The 23,854-nt window shown below is 34.9% G+C and overlaps 1 protein-coding gene across 1 annotated transcript; it reads left to right on the forward strand.

Moving 5' to 3' along the window:
• Positions 1-1,583: 1,583 nt before the first annotated feature.
• Positions 1,584-16,163, forward strand: LOC132724034 (guanylate-binding protein 2-like). The gene is made up of 8 exons (XM_060708844.1): positions 1,584-1,663; positions 7,479-7,501; positions 7,742-7,935; positions 8,151-8,278; positions 10,576-10,708; positions 13,272-13,343; positions 14,544-14,966; positions 16,144-16,163. The coding sequence occupies exons 1-8, from the start codon at positions 1,586-1,588 to the stop codon at positions 16,161-16,163; spliced, it is 1,071 nt and encodes a 356-aa protein (XP_060564827.1). The 5' UTR covers positions 1,584-1,585.
• Positions 16,164-23,854: the final 7,691 nt, after the last annotated feature.

Here is a 23,854-nt window from a genome sequence, read left to right on the forward strand (position 1 = left end):
CTTATCGTCGCCTTGTTCCGGTCAGATTCTTTAACTCAGAGTTATGGCCCTCGATTAGTTATGCAGTATGCATATAGAGCAATAATCGTTTACGTGCTACTTCTCTGCAACTACTGACTGGAATTCAACGAAATCTTATGGGAACCTTGAATACTAACAGGAGATGCGCATATCGTCGCCTTGCTCCGGTCAGATTTTTTAATTCAGAATTATGGCCCTTGAATAGTTATGCAGTATGCATTAAGAGATATAATCGTTTCCGCACTACTTCTCTGCAACTACTTGCTAGAATTCAATGAAACTTTACGGGGACCTTCAATACCAAGAGGAGATGCGCATATCGTCGCCTTGTTTCGGTAGGACTCTTTAACTCAAATTTATGGCCCTTGATTAGTTATGCAGTATGCATATAGAGCAATAATCATTTACGCGCTTCTTCTCTGCAACAACTGTCTCTGGAATTCAACGAAATCTTATGGGAACCTTGAATACTAACAGGAGATGCGCATATCGTCGCCTTGTTCCGGTCACATTCTTTAATTCAGAGTTATGGCCCTTGAATGTTTATGCAGTATGCATATAGAGATATAATCGTTTCCGCACTACTTCTCTGCAACTACTTGCTAGAATTCAATGAAACTTTATGGGGACCTTCAATACCAAGAGAAGATGCGCATATCGTCGCCTTGTATCGGTAGGACTCTTTAACTCAAAGTTGTGGCCCTTCATTAGTTATCCAGTATGCATATAGAGCAATAATCGTTTCCTCACTACTTCTCTGCAACTACTGGCTAAAATTCAACGAAACTTTATGGGAATCATCAATATCAATAGGAGATGCGCATGCTATCCCCTTATTCCAGTCAGACACTTACAGTAATGACCCTTGATTTGTTACGCAGTATGCATATAAAACAATGATCATTTCTGTGTCATTTTTTTGCAAGTACTGGCTGGAATTCAACGAAATTTAACAGGAACCATCAATTCTAAGAGGAGATGCGCACATCATTGCCTAGTTCTGGTCAGACCCTTAACACAAAGTATGGCCCTTGATTAGTTATGTAGTATGCATGTTGAGCAATAGTCATTTCTGCGCTTTTTCTCTCTGCAACTGCTGGCCGGAATTCAACAAAACGTTATGGGAACTATCCATACTAAAAGGAGATATGCATGTTGCCTTGTGCCGCTCAGACTCTTCAACACAGAGTTATGGCCCATGATTAGTTATGCAGTATGCGTATAGAGCAATTATCATTTCCGCACTACTTCTCTGCAACTACTATACAATAACAATAAATACCAATGGGAGATGCGCATATCATTGCCTTGTTCCGGTCAGAGCCTTCAGGACAGAGTTATGGCCCTTGATTAGTTTTTCAGTATGCATATAGAGCAGTATTGCTATTTCTTTTCAACTTCTGGATTGATTTCAACAGGACTTTATGGGAATCATTAATACGAAACGGAAATTTGCATACCACGATAAATTTACAGAAGTAAAGCCTTATTTCTCCAGTTGTTGTGTTAACCACTACTCGGCGGGGGATATAAATTCAACGAATTTGTTTGTTTTACAGTAAAGATGACAACTAAAGAACATAAGCGTGATTATTTTGGGTCAGAAATGGCAGAAGATGATATACAGATTGAAAGCCGAATGGTATGTTCCAATATGAAATTTTTTTTCATTATAATTCTCGATGTGATTAACATTTAAATGTGTAGAACAAAAATATTTAAGCAATTAAATAAGAAAAATAAGAAATGAAAAGTTTTTCTGCATACAATATCAGTTACCAGTAGGTAAGGTTAACACACACACGGAACGGTTTATATTATTTAAGGCTTTGGTGATATTCCCAACATTACGTCGCCTGAAAAACGTTTTGTTCTAAGTGCCAATTTGTTACTTTTGAGAAAAAGGCATTCAAAAATTCAATTTTGCAAAACTTTTTTATATATTGTTGGATTTTGAAAATTTAAAAATTATTTAACGTGTTTTCAAACACCCAATTTAATAACAACAAAATAAGCGCATTTTAATATTTGTTTTGCATGAAAATACAAAAAAACGTTTGGAGATAGAACAGTCCTTGTAACTTTTTTACAAATTTTGTAAATATGATAGTGTTTATTGTGACTTAGAACATTATGTCTTTTAAGTTGAATTAATAAATGTCACATAGAACAGTACGTTTTATTGCAGGGCTCTCAATTATCTATCTCTTAATTAAAAGCATTCGACCACCTGCATTTCATGGATCATATCATACTATGAAATTCAAAATCATATTAAAGTCTTAAGGTACAGCACTTAAACAAACAGTATTAAAACAAAAAAGTAAATAAAATACAAACCGAAAATCTTTTTGTGATTTTAATTAATTCAATTTTTTTAAACTTGTAACTTTAACATAGTGACAAAACAAACGTGTAACTCTGCCTATGGCTTGTGCAATAAGCTTAAATCATTGATTAGATGTAAGCCAATAACTACATATTTTCCATAGATATATTGAAATCATTCTTCAAAACTTGCATAATCTATAATAATAACACATAGTTAAATCTATCTTTTTTAAGATATTTGTTCTAACAAAGCTAAACAACATATAACACTGAACACTTAAACTTAAACTTTACTTGAAGTTAAACATCTGTAACCTTTAACATGAACACAATGGCATTATATAATGTATACACGTAATTGCTTTATTCTAAGCAATAATATCAACACTAAACTTCAAACAAAACAATGCATTTGTTAAACTTAAATTTTGGCGTTTGTGGCCAATGTATATATCAACTAAATTGTGTCTTCACTTTTGATACTGTTCTAATAGCATAAAAACAGGAAACCTGTTTTATTCAATACATATGCTCAGTTTTATTTATTTGAACATGCTTTCATTTTTTTGTTATCACTACTTGTAGCAGTTGATTCTGGAAACAGTCGTTTTCGTCTACATGTTCCTATTTTACAAAGGTTTTCTAAATAGGCTCTATCTGTGTCTGGAAGAAATTTAAGCATGGATTCAATATCCTTTAACTTATCATCAGAAATGTTTGGTTTGGTTTTCAGATAATGAATAAAAAGGTGTTCTGTCAATTCCAATAGTATTCCCTGATCTGTTTGACGAACAAGATAAACTATATCGAACAGGGGTTCAGTAAAGCTTAATCTGTATTGCACATGCATGGGTTAATTCAGATGTTAGCTTAATGCATTTTACTTTTGTAAATGGTACGCTACTGTATTTGAAACAAGTAGAAGAAGTCTGGAAATCACGTAAATCTTTTGATGATAACTGAATAATTTTCATGTTAGCAGGCCTGACCTTTTGAGTTCTTTTACTACACTTAATGGCTATATATCTGCACACATTTAAAGTGTTTCTCAATGTGTGAATGCACATTATCCACCTCTTGAATGGCAGAGTGTCCTGGTGTACCAAACTTTTGAACGATTTCCCTGACTTCACTATGACAGAATAAAAAATTTCTTAACGCAAACGTCATAATTGAATTTCTGTTTTGTGGTACACAAGAATCCGACCACAATATAAAACGTTGAATACCAAGGATGTTGCTTCAAAACATCTTCCAAAACTAAGATCAATGCACTAGCGATTTCATTAGCGCCTCTACCAGCTATACATTCATTCCAGATAACATTATATGCAATCTTAACTATGGAACAATGCGCTGTAAGATTGAAGACATTTAACTTTCTCTTATAAAAAAGTTAGACACAATAGCCCTTGGACAAGTGATGCATATCAAAAGATATTACTGCTTCATTGCCTCCACGGTCTTTGTCTCTTTCTTCTTTAGTTGCTAACTTATCAGTCACATGATTCTCGTATGTACGAGCAAATTCATCGGAAACAGCGGTAGTAGCACTTTGTGTCTGAATATCAAACTGTTTGACATAAATCACATCGATCCTTTTTCGGTTGAAAAAATCCAATATTGAACTCAGTGTTAAAAATCCGTCTATAGTGATGAATAGGCCTAGAATCCCTGTTGCATCTTCTACATATAAATGACACATTTGTGTAAAAGATTAACCAGATTCTAAATAGCTTTTACTTGTTGTAGCGCGACAGTAATGTGATGGTATTGTCGGGAAAGAATTTATGTGATTTCTTATAAAATCTTCGTCAGCTACTGAAAATTTTACCCTTAAAATCTTCATACCTCCTGTTTTCATCAGACTTTCTATGAAACCATTCTATTCGCCTCTGGCTGATATCTAATGTTTGTAAGTAAAAACTTTTACACACTTTAATCTTATTTTGTCCCTTTAGAACGTAATAAATATATATAATTTGTCTCCTGGACTGCTCAGAATTCGTTCTTTGACGAGCTTTTAACACTTTAGATGTTGTTTGTGCATAAAAAACATTTTTGTCAGAATCATTGAGGGACCAAAAATAGTCAAATATTTCTTTTTGGTTTTCCCTTGAAAGCTTCTGAGAACAATGATATTTACAACCAGAACAGTCTTTCTTTATCTGTAATTCTCTAGCCCTTTGCAATTTACCAGTAACTTCCATGTATTCTTCGCCAGATTGCCTTCTTCTTTTCCTGATGTTTTGTTTCCACAATTTTGGATTTTTCAACTTTTTTGCGACCCTGTCTGACATTGTTATTACACTCGTTATTGTGATCACTGTTTCCAATTTCTTGATTGTTAACACGTTTTCTTATTTTTTTGACTTTCAATATCCGTTTCATTTATCTGCATGCCATTTTCATTGATCTTTTCTGCTTCGCTTAATGATATCATTATTTAGTTGGCCGTTAAAATCTTGTAATGTACAATCCAGATCTGGTGACTTTTCAATTAGCTCATGATTGTTTTAAATAATTATCATTTGTATCTAATTTGCTAAAATTATTTTCATCGTCAACATGCTGATCCAAAACGTAAATTTCAATAAGCACATTTCCTTCATCTTTTTCAATATCTTGCTGTGCGACATTTTCTGATTCAGTGTCCAAATTCGAACAGTTCATAGAATTTTCAGTGTTAACTAGATGTTTACCTTTGTTTGAGTCAGCATTTTGTTTGTCGTCAGAATTTACATTTTCATCAGCTGTGTCCAAAAAACTGTTGAATTTATCTTCAAACTCATTTGCTGAAATATTATCATCTGTTTAAAATTGCTACAGCTTCTTCTACAGTATATTTACTGCGATTCATTTTTATACAAGTGAAAATTACAATTTCTATAAATATCTATGAATTCCCTCTTAAATTGTGCCCTTATTTCACTAGACTCATCTCGAAGTGATAGATGAAAGAACAAAAGTGATTTGCTGGTCTCCATTACAGCTGAGCATTGTTCCAAAAAGAGAACTGCACCCCACAAGCATCAAGCACTATCAACTGGTTTTTTTCTAATATCTTGATAATAGTGTTAGGGGAAATTCTCGTAAACGATACATACAGTTGATCAATCTTGTTGCAATATCGGATAGCTAAAAAGTCTTCATCTACTAGGTTTTTACAACCATCAACAGAAAGTATTTGTAAATTGAGGCACTGTTTCAAAAAACACAATGTAGATATTGGACATTGACTGATATTAAGCCAGTACAACTTGTTCCCTTGAAAGTGTTTTGAAAATAAAAAGTCAATGTCTGGAGCAAGATAGCTGTAGCCGCTTGCGGGAATAATAAAACTTTCAATTTTTCTGGAATGCTGAAAAATTCTTTCCAGAGTTCCCTTATAAAAATGCACAGGATTGTCAAATTCAAATTCTCGCCACAGGTATGATGTAGTAGTAATTATGTTATTGAATGCTTTACACGTCCTGTTTGTGTTTGTTAAAAGTTCTTCTAAACGTAGGTATGACAAAATTCTGGCAATTACTTCAGTCGGCAGTGTAAACAGGTTTTGCTTGAAGAGACCTGAAAGAAGGAAGATTTATTATTTTATATTCAAAACAGTTATGTGCAAATGGCGATCATGTACGAAACATAACAAGCGTTATGTCATATACATTCAGATATTCGAAAATGTATAACAATGCGAACAAAGATATTGAAAGGAATTAAGTTTCTTCCTATTGACTTTGGTATAAAAATGTTTTTGCTTTAAGTTATCTTTTATTTAGTAAAATAGTGCACTCAAAAATACATACATGTATAATGTGTATAAATTTCTTTATTTAAGAAGTTCAAAACTTGTTGTATCACCCCATTTTTGTTTACAAATATTTGGATGAAAATCGTATGATCACATGTGTTTCTATCCGAAAACAAAACACGTCCGAAATCATTTGAAAGCGTGATTAGTTTTAAGTAGTGTTTAAATATTTGCAGTTAATGTAAAATAATTGTCACTGATTGGAGTTTATCAATAAAAACATGATATTAATCAATACTTACATTTAGTATATATATAGGAAATCAACAGCAAACGTTGCAAAACCAGTATACTCAAAATATTTGTACAATATGGCGGGCGTCCTGCCATCACGTGATTTAAATGCTATGCCCTGATTCGATATCTTGGATTTAGAACACTGTGTTTTTAAAATAAAATACGGTCAAATACACTTAGAACAGTCTGTTGCATATGCCTCACAGGTCATGTGACATGTATCGATGATATGTATGGTCAAATAAGTTAGAACAGTCTATCTTGCAAAACGCACTGAATTTGTGGAGATAGAACAGAATGGTTTTGTTGTAATTTATCTATGAAGCTTTGTTACACAAATATAACATGCCAAGGAGATAGAACATCCCATTACGGACCAAACTGTGTATTTAACTTTTTTTTTGAAAATTTGGAGATAGAACATTACAGTTTTCAAGCGACGATTAGCTAATTGATCCTTTAGTAATTGTCACATGTAAATAGTATTGGACCTACATTATTGCATGAATTCATTTTCATGGTGTATCTCGCAATGATACAACACAATCGTATATACCCCCTATCTGGTGTAAAGCAATAAGGAGGACAGTTTTCTCAGTCAGTGTTTCTTTGTTTCTTTTTCTTTAAATCTTTGGTTGACAACCGTGAATCTATTGAATTCTGGAAGTCACACTACATTTCAAATATTTGAATAGGAAATAAATATGCATGCCTTAAACATCACTCAGACATGTACATCAAATATATTCACAATTGCATATGTTGTAAAAATGTTGATATTCAATACTTGTTGCTATTTTTCGTGAAAGAGTTTGAACCTTGCTCAGGAACAAACAAGAAGCCTGCTAATTTAATACACCAACAACTTGATTAATATTTATGACTTTTTTATTGTTGAATGTTTTTACAAGACATGGTTTGATAAGAAAAGAGGAATTACTGCCCAGTACTGGACAAATTAATTTAATATATTTTGTGCAAAATATTGTCGGTAGCATGGCTACAGATCAAAAGAAGAGTCAATTTTTAATGAGTCTAAAACCCTTTAGAATAAATATTGTATCTTGATGTGTTCTTTCAGGAAAATATGTCAATTGGAAATCTGTAAGTTTCATCTTTTATAAACATTGTTTTTAAAATAAATTTATTTCAAAAGGATTCTTTTCAAACTAGAACTGCTCAAATTATTGTTTAATTTAAATATATCTTGAAACATAAGGCCATAAATGAAAGGTTATAAAACAAATAGCAACTGTTGGTAAATATTTTTAAAGAAAAATGATATCTTTATTCTCTCTGATTAGAAAAAGCATTGGTGTATAGCAGGTGCTTATTGTATTTCAGAACAAGCAATTCGAAGCTTTTTGATAAACCGCAACCATTGATATATACAGATAAAGCAGGACCGTTGCAGCTTAATGGAGATGTTTTGACTCAACTTTCTCATATAAACAAGAAATTGAATGTTGTCTGTGTTTGCGGTTCTTATAGAACTGGGAAATCGTATTTAATGAATTGGATTGCAGGCGACAAAACAGGTAAGTCAGCTACTAGTAAGTCAGTTCATACATTCCATACATGAAAATAAAAGAAAAGTTTTGAAATCTGGAAAAGTGAAGTCCCCTCGGAAGCATTGTTAACAACATAACTTACTAGCTTAACAACATTTCGGCAAAACTAAAATCAATCATGTATGTTAATGTTAATCGTGACCCGATATTTTTAGACTTAACAGTCTATCATTTACTTTAAGGGTTTAATCTTGGCGATACAGTTCGATCAGAGACAAAAGGTATATGGATCTGGTGCAGAGAACATCCAAAGCAATCGGACCAAGTGTTAGTTTTGTTAGACACAGAGGGATTTGGTGATCCGGAAAAGGTTGTATTAACTTGTCATTTCTTAAACACAAGAATAAATCTTTAAATAAATGGCATAAAATTAATAAAAATGTATGTGTATTCAAAATGCCTGATATAGCTTGTTCTTACAAAACAGTTTAATAACTCTAGTTTTTTTATTAGCTCACCTGAGGACAATGTCCTCATTGTGGGCTTTTGTGATGGATGGTTTTTTGCGTCCATCGTCCGTGCGTCAACAATTTCTTTAAACAAATTCTCCTCCTTAACCACTTGGCCAACTTTGTTGAAACTTTGCAGAGTGTTCCTTGCATTAAGCCCTTCCTCCAAATGTGTAAGGAAAATTAAATTTGAAGAACTCTGGTTGCCATGGCAAACTAATTTTCTTTTTAATTTAAAGAAAATTTTCTGAATAAAAACCACAAGCCTTGAAACTTGGTTTGTAACATGATCATAGTAGTGGTCCTCTACAAAGATTGTTCAAATTATGCCCTCAGGGTCAAAAGGGGCTCCGCCAGGGGGCTCATCAGTTTTATAAAAAAGGGAAATCTTTAAAATCCTCTTGTCAAAAGCCACAAGGCATAGAGCCTTAACATTAAGTTTGTACTATTATCTCTAGTGGTCCTGTACAAAGATTATTAAAAGTATGCCCCTTTGGTTTAAAAGGGCCCCACCATGGGGATTACTCGATTTAAAAACAAAATCTTCAAAAATTTCTTGTCAAAAACTTAAAAAGCCTTCAGCTTTGATACTTGGTGTGTTATATGGTCTAGCGGTTCTCTACAAAGAGTATTCAAATAATGTCCCTAGGGTCAAAAGGGGCTCCGCAAGGGGCCTCATCAGTTTAATAAAAGGATGTATAAGGAAATCTTCTTGTCATAATCCACAAGGCCTAGAGCCTTTATATTTGGTATGTAACATGATCTAGTAATCTTCTACAAAATTGTTCAAATACTGTCCAAAAGATTAAAAGGGGCCCCGCCAGGGGGCTTATAGATATTTTTAAAAAAATCATTGAAATCTTCTTGTCAGAAACCACAAGGTCTACAGTTTTAATATTTGGTATGTGACATCATCTAGTGGTCCGCTACAAAGAGTGATTAAATTGATCCCCTTAGGTCAAAAAGGGTCCCACCAGGAGCTCCTCGGTTTATATAAAGTTAAACATAAAAATCTTCTTGTTAAAATCCACCAAGCGTAGAGTCTTTACATTTGGCATGTAACATGATCTAGTGGTCCTCTACAAAGATTGTTCAAATGATGTCCCGATAATGAAAAGGGGCTCCGCCAGGGGGCTTATCAATATTTAAAAATCTTCTTGTCAAAAACACAAGGCCTACAGCTTTGATATTTGGTATGTAACATCATCTATTGGTCCGCTACAAAGAGTATTTAAATTAAGCCCCTGGGGTCAAAATGGGCCCCGCCAGGGGGCTCCTCAGTTTTATATAGGGAAATTTTAAAAATCGTCTTGTCAAAATCCATAAGGATGTGCCTTGATATTTGGTATGGTACATGATCTAGTAGTCCACTACAAGGATTGTTCAAAAATCAGAAGACCTAGTGCTTTGATATTTGGTATGTAAGGGTATCTAGTTGTCTTCTAGATTTAAAATAAAACATATTTGAACAACATCTAAACCACTGGTTAAACTTTGAAATAATTCTACTAAAAAAAATCATGGGTGACAGTGTACAGAACTTGTTTAGATTAAGCTGCCCCTTGTTTTCAAATTGTGCTTTTGGGGTGGAAAGGGGCTCCACTATGACATTTTGACAATTTTTTTACGTTAACGATCCATCTCTTCCTTGGCGTTCTGGTTTAAAACTAAATAAACACGAATATATTCATGCGCTTTCAGGCAACTAAATAAGACATTATAGACAATTTCATACCATTTTTGATTGTCACTACGAAATGTATTTTTGTAGTTTGACAATAAATTAGATTTTCATGTTGCTAACATGTTGAACCAGAGAATAATCATGTACACAATAAGAAGGACCTAAGCTAGGTGATAGCCGAGAGGTATTTTTATCTCATTTTCTTATTATATTCAATTTCTTAAGACTTCGCCACTGAAAACTGGTTTTACTCCCATTTTTACATACTATTCACAAAAATATGTCAAGTAATTACAACTTGTACGTAAGGTAATACGGATGCATAGATCCTTTTAGCGAATGGGGAAAAAACTTTCTCTTATAATGAAAGCAGCTCATTATTTCTATGAAAGAAGACAATGATAATGGCAAGCCGAGAGTATCCCGTCTAATCTCCTGCAAGTTAGTAACATTATAAAAATATTTAAATTTTAGAGAGATCCAGAACATGACAACAAAATGTTTTGTCTTGCGCTTCTGATGAGCAGTACACTGATAATAAATGTAAAGTCTGTGATCGAGTACTCAACCCTGAAGGAATTAGAGTATCCTTTTAGTATACATTTAGGTGAGAAATAGATTTTCTGTCGTATGTGTGCAAAATCGATTGTTGGGAAGGTAAGATTTATCATGAACGGTATAAAAAAAAATAAGCGAAAGAGCAAATTATAAACTCAAAAAGGATTTTGTCAAAAAGACTTATGTCACCCATGTAAGTACTCTATGAATGACAGCTGCATGTAAATTCCACCAGCAGTTTCACCTATGAAAGCCAGACAATTTCTTTTGTTTTATAGCCCTGGTGGCAGAGAAGAAGAACGTGCAGGCGATATGCACAGCTAAGATTGGTACGGATCACTGTTGTGAAGTTTCGTTAAAATCCTCCAATATTTTTACCTGTGAAGGCTTGAATAATTGTTATATTTTTAGCTCTAGCGGCCATTTTATGCAGTTTAGCGAAACATGTCAGTCACATGCACACTTATGATTGGTACTAATCATTTCTGTTTAGATACATTGAATCATGCCAGAAGTTTGTCCTGAGAAAGCATAACAATATTTTTTCCATATTTAGCTCTGGTGGCCATTTTTGCAGCAAACCAAACGTGCCGGCAATATGTACAACTAGGTATGCGATGATCAATCTTTTGAAGTTTCGGGGAAATTTGGGAGATGTTTGACCTTTGAAAGCCAAACATTTTTTTCTTCATAGCTCTAGCGGCCATATTATACAGCGAGGCTGAACGTGCCAGCGATATGCACACAACAAAATATAGCACTGACTACTCATATGGGTTTTCCTAAAAATCCCGTCAACACTATGACCTGTGATTTTTTTCTATTGGTAGATATGGTGGCCATTTTGTGCAACACAGCCAAAATTGCCGGCGATATGCACAACCATTCACTGATCACTCCTTTGAAAAATTGTTGAAATCCCGCCAGCAATGTGTCTGTGGAAACTGGAAGATTATTCTTATTATATCTCAAGCGGCCAATTTGTGCAGCGAAACGAACCTGCCCAACTTCAATTTTGTACAACTTCGGGTGGTACTGATCACTGTGAAGTTTCATTGAAATCTTGCTTGTAATTGATCTGTGGAAGCTGGACAAGAGTTTATTATCTATAACACTGGCGGCAATGTTGTGCAGCGACGAAGAACGTCCCTGAGATATGCACAACTTCAGATTGTTACAGTACTTAATTCTCTTTTTAAGTAATGTCAAAAGCCCGCCAGCAGTTTGACCTGTGGAGGCTTTTCTATTCATAGCCCTGGTGCCCTTTTGTGCATCCAAGCCAAACGTGCTTGTGATATGCACAACTAGGTATGATGCTGATCACTCTTGTGAAGTTTCATTACAATCCAAACTGCAGTTGTACATGTGAAAGCCGTACAAGACTTTGCTAGTTATACCTTTAGCGGCCATTTTGTGCAGCCAAGCCAAACATGCCGACGATATGCAAAACAATGTATGGTACTGATCACTCCTGTGAAGTAAAGTTCAAATCCCGCCAGCAGGCGGCCATTTTGTGCAACGAAGCGGAACCGGCGATATGAACACGCTTTGTTAGTACACATCACTCCTGTAAAGTTTTAGTAAAATCCAACCGGCTGTTTGACATGTAAAAACCAGACAAGATTTTTTCTAATTTTAGCTTTGGGGGCCATTATGTGCAGCGACGCAGAACGTGCATGCAATATGCTATGTATGGTACTGATCACTCCTGTGAAATTTCGTTGATAATCCGCCAGCAGTTTGACCTGTAAAAGCCGCACAACATTTTTCTATTTATAGCTCTGGTGGTCATTTTGTGCAGGGAAGCCGATTGTTCGGGCGATATGCACAATTAGGTATGGTGCTGATCACTTCTGCGAAGTTTCATTGAAACCCTACCAGTAGTTTAACCTGTGAAAACCAAACCAGAATCTTGTGGCCTTTTTGTGCAGCGAAGCAGAACGTGCTGGCGATATGCTCAACTTAGATTTGTACGGATCAATCTTGTGCAATTTTGTTTAGGCCTCAACTGACGGTAGGATTTAGAAGTCCAACACCAATTAAAGCTTCAATGTACCAGCAAATCTTAATGTGTGAAGACAACTGTTTCTTGAATTCATACAAATTAATTCTAGATTTACAGGATAGGACATGTGATATCTCTTGATTCTAGTTGTACAGATCTCCCATGATGGTAGGTGACAAATTTCCCAATTATCCCCTGGTAATGTGTTTAATGAATGACATTCCTGAACAATTAGGCTAAAATGTAAACATAGTAGTAAGTTGGTAAAAAGGATGTAGAAAAAATCATTGGGAGCCCCAAGTTGTGGCATGTTCTAATCCAAAGTTAATAAGAAAATAATATAAGACTATTTAAAAAATGAAATGGAGGGGTATCGGTTATTACTCATGCAGAAATTTTTTACTGTTAGACCAAAATACAGAACACGCTTTAGGGTGCTCATTAATGTAATTCATTCCAGAACTTGCTAATTTCCTAAATGCTCCCCCATGCTATCCACGGCCCATCTCTTTATCGCTTTTTTAATGCAAACAATTACTAGTATATAACATTAAACTAAATATAACATATATCAGTAATTTAAATAATAGTGAATAAATTCTTTAAGCGATCCATTCAGAGGGCGTTTCTTTTGGAGGGGAACCTGATGATTCATACAATGTACAGTTACAGTCTGAAGGCAAGTGATGTATTGCTCTGAAAACTGTACATCATATATTTAATTAATATTGTATAACTAAATACTACCGTCTGTTGAGGCCTTTAAAATTCCCAATGTTTAGACCTGTGTAGACCGGACATACTTTTCTTCTTTTAGCAATAGCGGCCATTTTATTCAGTGAAGCGGAACATGTCAGTGAAATGCACATTTATGATTATACACACCAATCCTGTTAAGAAACATTGAATCATGTCAGCAGTTTGTCTCGAGAAAGCCTTACAATATTTTTCCATTTATAGCTCTGGCGGCCATTTTGTGCAGCAAAGCCAAACGTGCCGGTTTTGATATGTGAAAGCTGGACAAGCTAATTGCGGACGCACGGAAAGACTGACAGACGGCCGTGGCAAAAACAGTTTGTCTCCCAAATATTTTGAAAAGATAATATCAAGAGATGTATAAAGCCATATCTATATTTTAGCAAGTGTTTTATGCCTACTTTTAAAGACAAAATATTGGTGAATACATACAGTTTCACTCTCACTTATATAATTATAATGTAGGTTTCAATAAAATAGGATATATGTCATTATTTGTTGTCATGAATTATAGAAACTTCTTAAGAAGAGTACATTTTGCACGCAGATTTAGGCAAATAGTGTACCCATTTGGCATTCGTCTCTGTCAAAAGTGTGTTTTTTTTTCAGAATCGTATAAGTAACCTTTTCGAAATCCGAACAATAGCTCTACAAATGATAAATCGGTATCTCTGTAAATAATGAAATTGACATAACGAATGATTTCCAGTAAAAACCGGATATGCGTGCATTTTAATTGACTCTTGATTTATTTTTTGATTTTATGTTCCTTTTAAGACACTTTACCATCGCAACAAATACTGCAAATTTCTTGAAGAATATTGTTTATACGTTTTCCTTGAGATTTTATTAAGCCGGTTTTAAGAAGTTGCTTATAGAACGACATACATATACGAGTAAGTACCATAAAAGGTTATGTTTTAAAGCATTCTAGTATTGTGGTATATACAATCGTGGATTTCAAGGAATAAGGGAGAAGCAGAGAGAGATCTAGAAATGAGCTTTTGACAAGAAATTGTTAAAAGCACATACTGTAACATTTCCTTAAAATGAAGGCGTAATTATTAATTCCTTAATGATAAAAGTTTCATAGCCAAGCTATCCGACACAATTAAACTTCTAGATGATGATAAAGCGGAAGAAAAACATAATGCCAAAACAATCCAGATTGCTTCTCCCACTCTGATTATGTGCATCAGAGATTTTTATTTGGAAATGATGATGGATGGAAGACTTCAGACAGCAAACGAATACCTTGAAGCTAACCTTAAATCAGTAGAACTGTCTACGTTATCAGAGAAACAACAGAAAAAACAAAAGAAATCAAACAACATTAACGAGTGTATCAAAGCTTATTTTCCAAAGAGAACATGTTTTACGATTGCACAGCCAGCTATGGGTGGAAATCTGAAAAATATCGAACAATTAGATGAAACATCTTTAGACAAGACTTTTGTCGAAGACATCAAAGCATTACAAAATTACGTTTATGACAGAAAACCTAAGTACATTTGTAATGCTAGCAAGAAACCATTAGAGGGACCAGGTAAGTACAGAAATTTCTCTTGAAATCTAGACTGAAATTGAAACTGAAAATCATTAATATATATATATTTTCATATTTCAAAGAAGTGTTATTAAGTCATTAACTGCCAAAACAGCTATATTTATACATACAATTTTGTGATTTTTTTACTTGACTGTGAACATCGGAAGAAAAGCTTGCTCTCGATGGTCTCCTTTAATAGATGTTTTACATTTAACCAGCATAATTTAATATAAAACTCAAAATGTTGAAACGGTTTACTTCAACTAAATAGTTTTATGTTGTACAAATGTAATGTTACCGTTGTCACTGTTGAATGATTTTGTCGGTTAGGAAGGAAATTCCATCAAACAACGTTATTCTGAATTGAAATTTTAATGACCAACGATGGCAAACCGAAAAGCAAGGGAAGCAACCCTGTAATTAAAAGGTACAGCAGCATCAAGTTACATATATCTGTGTAACTGTGCTAAATAAAGTAATAAACACAAACCTTAATAGAAACCAATACTGGCTCCTTGAGGTAAAACTTGTATGAAATTATGGATAAACTACATATCATCAAACTTATAAAAATCTATGGACAGATGTTAAAAATATATAACATTGTATTCATACTAAAACAACAAAAAAAAGCAGTTTGTCAAAACACTTAAATATATATTTTTCAAACATAATAACTCTGCATAGTTTTTAACATTAGCATTTGATTTCAATGGGATTTTCAGATCTGTAAAAATAAAAAATTGTAATTCATATAATCAATGCTTAATATGATTACTAATCAATTCATTTAAATTTGCTTGTAAAATACTTTCTGAATCTGAATTTTTACCACTAATATATGCATCACGCAGATCTGATAGAACACACTCTCACTCTTTCTTTGTATGAAGTAGAAAGCAATTGGTTCCCAACAAATTTCTTAACGAAACTCTATTCTTCTTGTAATGAAATAACTATGTAGCGCTGACGAGAAACATGCTTTTTATCTGATATAATATACACTAGATCGCCAACATTTATGGTTACATATTTGTTAACACCACCTTTTGGAAATTTTGATTTTTCACTATATTACAATATTATACTCGAAGTGGGTGCATTTCGATATTTTAGCACAAAAGTGCATTTCTGATAGTGTTTTTCTGTTCATTATCAATAAATTTTGTTTTAGTGTACGACGCAACAGTTTAGCGTAAAACAAATACACATTGTTTCAACTGATTCTAGAGGATTTTCACATGATTGCTGTAATAATGCTTTTGAAAACTTTTTAATCGAAATGCATGTATGACAGGAGTTTGTGACATGATCGATAACCTTTGCCAAGTCTAATGCAAAGAAGTGACGTCGAACAACAAGATCTTATTGGTGTTTTGTAAGGTGGTCAAGCTTTATGTGAAAAGTCGTTAGGAGACCAGGTAGAACTGTTCGTTGCACAATTATTTGTTCTAGATCTGCACAAAACGTTTCAGAATGCTTCACTACTAAAAGTTTATCCTTTGATATAAAGTCTACCTGTAAATTCCGTTTTTAGTAATTTTTTTGGAAGGTCGGGTGACTTGTTTAAGATGTGAATAAATACGTCGTAGATCAGAACACTCATTTTGGATGTCGAGCCAAGCCGACTTAGTTGTAAACGGTAATCGTTTTGTGTCATTCAAGATATCGTCAACTTTTACTGACATAAAATAGAAATATACAGAATTCCTAAAGAAAGCCCAACACGGCAAAATTGAAAGTGTTGCAGGCTCGGTTTGATTGAGCCTGTTCATGAAATAGTAAAATTTTGAATTTAGAAACATCCGCAGATGTGTTCACACGGCGGTTATCATGGAACCTTCAATGTGACACTTCCGTGCCATTCCATGAAAAGCGGCGTATGGTCCCCAAGTAATAAAAAGCGTGTGCCCTAAACGAGAAAACAATGGGTGGAACTAAATAAAATGGAATTTTGAAAGGGGATCTGAGCTTCTGAAGCCTGCATATCACAGATAAGACGTCAAAAGACAAATTTAGAAAGCAGGCAACATATCCTAAGGGTGATTCAACATTATTCAAGTAGGAATATTGGAACCACCCAAAAAGAAAACAACAATAATGTCCAACCAAATCTTCCACTGCTCGTATAAAGGTACAACTCTGACTTTGGAATTCATCCATAACAATCTGGTGCATTTCTACTAGCAAATTTAGAAGGTGAATTAGCTGAGTCAGTCAAATGTTTCACAGTTTCATGATATATACTGGCATTTGACAAAATTGAGGTGACTCTAGGTTGGAGGAGAACTGTTCACGATAGAGCTTCAACTGACCATCTGTAAGTACACATGTCGTGTTAGAAGACTGAACGATAAATAGACTAAAGTGTTTCACAGCAGCACCTTTACTGAGTGCTTCGATTTCACAGGGAAGCCAAGTATCTCGATGTCTCCTTAACTTTGCACTTAAGAGTCCTGCAAGTTTCGAGTTACATATAAAGTAGCTCCTATACCACATTTAGGGACAGATCAATCTGTGGCAATCCAAAGTTGTTCATCACGTCTTGGTATAGCAATTTTCTTGTGGTAATCAAGACCACGGTTTGCTTTCTCAAAATGAGCTAAGTTTCTGTCATCCCAATGTACCGTCTCATTTGATTGATATCCTGCAGCTAAATTATCTAATGGGGAAAGATAGCTTGAACATGGTGGAACTACCTTACTTAACACTTTGTATGCACCTATAAAAGATCTAAGTCGATGAATTGCCTCTGGTGGCTTACATGATGAAAGTGTTGATATGCGATGAGGACTAGCTAATAGTCGCCCTCATGACCCAACCCAGCCAAGAACAATTGTAGACCTTGGGCATATGTCAGTTTTTGATGGGGTAGTTGATATTACACTTATCTAGAGCAAAGAGAACACATGTCAGTTTTCCAATTATTGTTTAGGTGTGTCCCCTATACAGTACAGGTCATCAGCAAGCTTACAAACGATGCCTTCTTTCATACGACACATTATTTCCAATAGAGCCGTTTCGGATCCAGGAATATCCGTTGCACACCTGGTGTACACTCTGATTCCATTTAAAGGTGTAGCAACTCCGCAATATTTAAGTGACTTCTTTGACAATCGTATCTGGTTACAGACGCTTTTAAGGTCAGACATAACTCTAGTTCCACTGCCCAATACAGCGTAATACTGACTCAACATTTGGCATTGAAGAGGGATGAGGTTTGCTGTAACGTCCTATATTAGCAAATGCACTAATCTGTGAAATCCTTGTGATTTTTAACAAGGAAAGAGGGGTTAATATACTCAACATTCATTACAACATCCTCCTGGCTAGCAAAAACCTGTTGGCTCTCTAATTCATAGAATTTATCTTGGATCTGAATTAACTTATCTCGCGAGTTCTGAGGAACCTGTCCTTTTCTTCGCGGTGGGATGGCAGGACCCGTATTTACTGTTGCTTTCAATGGGCCAGGAGCTCCATTATGGCCACTGATATTAGGACAATCATACTGATGTAAAAGTATGCAAAACTTCTGTTTACAATCATAAGTTAAAAATATTGTCAAGGTCTCATTGAACAATTTCTGTGAAGTAATTTAACGGGCAGTTAGTGTAACTACTTTTAGATGTCACTAGTGGTGGTGTAAAATTATTTTTGGGTATTGTATGTCTTGCATTACACATATGTTTAATTTTGTACAGTAACAGGTTCAATAATAGTATTATCAATTCGAACTTTCCAATGAACGGCATCAACTATCTGTGGTGAAAGCCATGAGTGGTGTTCATTTTTTTTTTTTGCTAAATCGCAAAGCAGCCTTCAGGATCAACATCATTTGGAGTGTCTAATTCAACAAAGGAGCCAGGCCAAGTAGTGTGGGATATGGCTGATGCATGTTAAACAAATGAAACTTGGACCTTGTTAACACAATGGTTTGCATTAATGAAACCTTTCACGGCCATAAAAGACTATAAATTGTGTTGCAGGGCGCGTTGAAATATCATTCTCCGCCATATATGTTACTCCGCAAAGAATGTCGACATCCAAGTCGTTGCCAACTAGTGCATCTAACTGGAAATTATAGCTACCTTTGAAGAGAGAAACAATATATTCCTAAATAAAGTCTAACGGGGTAACTCTATCTGCCTGCAGCTGAGATGCTATCTGAATTTGAGCGCCAATGTAATTTGCAAATGAAGCTTTCTTTGATCATGCTTGTTTCAGCTTTAGTGTCAAGAGTAATGGTAACAGGGTACTGGTTATAAAACATTTCTACAGTTGGTGACTGATTTGTCCGTACACGCCTTGTAATGACAGGCATGGAGCTTAAATTTCAGACGCATGAGACTCATTCTCTTCATCTGCAACAGCAAGTCGAACCTTGATCATATATTCTTTGTCCCTTTCAGGTAGGTATTTACAACCACTATGATATTGACGATTTTTCTGTCTGCCCGCCTGTTTACATAGAGGACAATCCTTGTTTTGACTTATCATCCTCAGAAAACGAATGGGATCAAAAACTAGATCAGATCTGATGGTCTTAGTCATATTGTTGGAATGAATCTCCTCTAGAAGACTGTCCAGAGACATAGAAATTCTGGTTTCAAAGAAGCTAGAGTCTAAGACATAATTCAGACCCGTATCACTGTTTTATTGAAGATGGTAATTTTGTATCTATTAGCCGAAGCAATAATAACACAATTAGATTTTCTACAGACGGTGTTATTTCTTCTTCCGCATTGGGGAAACCTCCCATCTGAAAAATGTTAGCGTTAGATGACAGTGAGTTATCTCCGACAAAACTGTTTAGTCTTTGATATAAGTCTTAATGACACTCATCTGCTTCAAGTTTTATATTGTTAAAATAAAGGAAATGCGCACTTGTAGATTGAAAATGATAATGAAGTCTAATAGATTGCCAAATATTGTTCAATGATGTTTACTTATTCACAATCACTGATCTAGTAATAACTGGGCAAAAATTAGCTATTTGACCGAGCATTTATTCCATTAATGTCATTTTTAAGCAGCAGTCTTTCTACTGGCTTCAGGGACATTTTCACCATCATCAGTAAACTCACGAAGAGGATTTGAACTTGATTGACTGCCCAGGTTACTTCTTCTGCTAAAAATGAAGCAAAATGTTGATCAATATATAAGTTATTGCCTACCGGTTTCTATAATCATCAAGACAAAAAACATAAAACCATAGTTACAACGTCACTTGACGTTATTTGTGTACTAGTGTAAGCAACATAAAAAATGTCGACGTCATCAACTTTTGTTTAGTTTTGGTTTAAACACATCAATAAAATATAGCTCTTGCGATAACCTAGCTGATACATCAGTATTAATTTTATAAAATTTGTAAAAAGAAAATATGGAAACTTTAGTTACAACCAATATCTAAATGTGCACTTAAAGGAATTTGTCGTATCGATGGGTCAATAATTTGCTTTTTATGAACAGTTATTATTTTTCTGAGTTTATCCCCAGTTTGTCCAATATAATATTCATTGCACCCATTGCATATATATAATATATCAAGGGATACAAATCAAAATTGCTCAATTCATGAAAAAGTAAAAAGAACGCAGTATACGACAGCTTTTTTCTTTTGATTGTTGGACATTTATGAAAGAATCGATAATTAAAAAAATGACCCACTCTGATACATACATAGACAAGGTATTATTAAAAATAACTTTTCGTGTTTCATTGTGCCCCGCAATAAGGGGAGGGGGCATTGAGATTTACCCGTCTGTTCGTCCCTCCTCCGTCCGTCCTCATTTTGTGTCGCATGTAGCTCAAAAAAGTATTTGACCTATAGTCATGAAACCTTATAGAAATGTTGCTCAGCATGTCTAGTTGTGCACTGCGTATTTCCGTGTGTATAAGGGGAGGGGGCATTGAGATTTACCCGTCTGTTCGTCCCTCCTCCGTCCGTCCTCATTTTGTGTCGCATGTAGCTCAAAAAAGTATTTGACCTATAGTCATGAAACCTTATAGAAATGTTGCTCAGCATGTCTAGTTGTGCACCTGCGTATTTCCGTGTGTATTTTATTAAGTATTTGTAAGGTTATTGCCCTTGGTTTAGTAAAATTTTCATTTTTTAACTTGTGTCGCATTTAGCTCGAAAACTATTTGACATAGAGTCATGAAACTTTACAGGAATGTTTCTCAGCATGTTAAGTTGTGCACCTGTGGTTTCACTTGTGGATTTATTCTGTTTTTTCCCTTGACTTAGTAGAAATTTGTAATTTTTAACTTGTGTCGCATGTAGCTCAAAAATAATTTAACCTAGGGTCATGAAACTAAACAGGAATTTTGGTCAGCATGTGTAATTGTTCACCTGGGTATTTCCGTGTTAATTTATTTAGTCTTTTAGCGTTATGGTCATTGACTTCTCAAAATTTACAATTTTCAACTTGTGTCGCAAGTAGCTCAAAAAAATGTGACCTAAAGTCAAGAAACTTTACAGGAATGTTGCAAAGCATGAGAAGTTGTGCACCTACGGTTTCGCGTATGGATTCTATTAGTATTTGTCAGAGTTATTGCCCTTGACTTAGTCAAAATTTGTAATTTTCAACTTGTGTTTCACGTAGCTCAAAAGGTATTTGACATAAGTTTATGAAAATTTAAAGGGATGTTGATCAGCATGTGAAGTTGTGCACCTGCGGTTTCACTTGCGGATTTATTATGTTTTGTCAGATTTATTACCCTTGACTTAGTGAAAATTTGCAATTTTCAGTTTGTGTCGTGCGTATCTCAAGAAGTATTTAACCTTAAGTCATGAAACTTAACATGGTCAGCATAAGTATTTGTGCAGCTAGTGCTTTGCTTGTGGATTCACCCAGAGTTATTGCCCTTGACTTAGTAAAAGATTTTTATATTTCAACTTGTGGCAGATGTAGTGCAAACAATATTTGACCTAGAGTCATAACATTGAAAAAAAATACAGTGGAGAGTTGGGGCACCCGTGTCTTATGGACACAATTCGAGTTTTTACACACGTTCGTAAAATTTCTGTTTGTAAAATAACACGTGTAAAACGATATCTAATGCAAACGTGTGCTCAAAAAAGAAAGGTTAATAATTTACTCGGTTAAATATCAATCATCCACCACCATCAATGATGCAATCATTAACTTCAGGTACAAATCATTTAAAAATTTATGTTTGTTTTCCCATTTTAAATGTTGCCTGTATGTTCCATGCGTAAACCTAATTTCTATTTTTGACTGTCAATTTCATTGGCTAATGAATAATAATAATCCGGATAATAACGGCGTATAACCGCGACGGATAGCGGTTTTTTCATATGCCAATGAAAAAACTTCAACATAAACACACTTTTATAATGGACGACAATTTGACAGCCAATACCAGTAATGAAATGGTAGTTATTTCCTGTAATGTTACAGGTTTTAATGAAGAGTTTGTAGTAGAACATGGGTAATGACACGTTCATATATCCCGGTACAACCAGTGTTCGTCAACTTAACATGAAATTAAGGGATTCTTATTTTCTCTATTTTATCGCCACATCAGCGTTGTTTGTGCCGTGTGGAGGCTGTAAAAAGTCGCCCCGTACATTTAATCAGAGATGTTATATTTCCGATCCTTAAAGATCGTTCAGCACGACAGTATTGTTGTGCTTGTGGTTATTTAGTTCTTTCTATTCGGCTATGTTCTTGTTGGGTGGTTCCAGTATTCCTCACTTGAATACTGTTGATTCAACCTTAGGATATGTGGCCTGCTTTCTAAATTTGTCTTTTGACGTCTTATCTGTGATATGCAGGCTTCATAACCTCTGATCCCCTTTCAAAATTACATTTTAATTAGTTCCGCCCAGTGTTTTCTCGTTTAGGGCACACGCATTTTTTTACTTGGGTACCATATGCCGCTTTTCATGGAATGGAACTTACGTGTCACATTGAAGGTTCCATGATAACCGCCATATGAACACATCTGCGGATGTTTCTAAATTCAAAATTGTACCATTTCATGTTAAATGTTGAATTCTGTTTAAGCCGGTGCTAGGGGGCGTGGACGGTAGTTTGCACTTTACTGTTCCGTCCATGAACAGGCTCAGTCAAACCGAGCCTGCAACATTTTCAATTGTGCCGTGTTGTACTTTCTTTCGGGATTCTTATTTTCTCTATTTTAACAATATATCGGAGCGTAAACTATTATATATGTTGAAGAAAATAAATACTTGTCATGAATATTATAAAATGGTCTTCCTGTTGATTCATGAAACAAATAAACTTACGGCATTTTTTGTTTAAGATGTCCATTTTCAATATGACGATCTATTTTCCCAAATACGGAAGTAGTACAACCTGTTTCCGGCAATTATAGTAAAAGTATACTTCAATAAAAAGTATGTGTCATAAGTTAAATAACCTTCACAACTTTCATTGTAATTCTGAAAACAAAGTGATCCCTCGGAAGCATTAATCACAACAAAATAACATAAGAATTGCAGACTCGGTTTGATTGAGTCTGTACATGAGGGATAATGAATAGTGCAACATCCCTCACGCCCCCTAGCACCAGCTTGAGCGGTACTCAATTCTCAACACTTTATAGTGTTGGCATCAATGATCCCGAAGGACCAGAAAATGTAACAACACTGAAGTGAAGTACGGGGCAACTTTTTACGGCTGCCACACGGCACTTGACACCTGCTGTTGTGAAGTACAAAATTCTGAAAACAAAGTGATCCCTCGGAAGCATTAATCACAACAAAATAACATTAGAATTGCAGACTCGGTTTGATTGAGTCTGTACATGAGGGATAATGAATAGTGCAACATCCCTCACGCCCCCTAGCACCGGCTTGAGCGGTACTCAATTCTCAACACTTTATAGTGTTG

The sequence above is a fragment of the Ruditapes philippinarum genome, unplaced genomic scaffold (genome assembly GCF_026571515.1).
Source record: "Ruditapes philippinarum isolate M1 unplaced genomic scaffold, ASM2657151v2 ctg1215_1_1_1_1, whole genome shotgun sequence".
Classification (NCBI taxonomy): domain Eukaryota; kingdom Metazoa; phylum Mollusca; class Bivalvia; order Venerida; family Veneridae; genus Ruditapes; species Ruditapes philippinarum.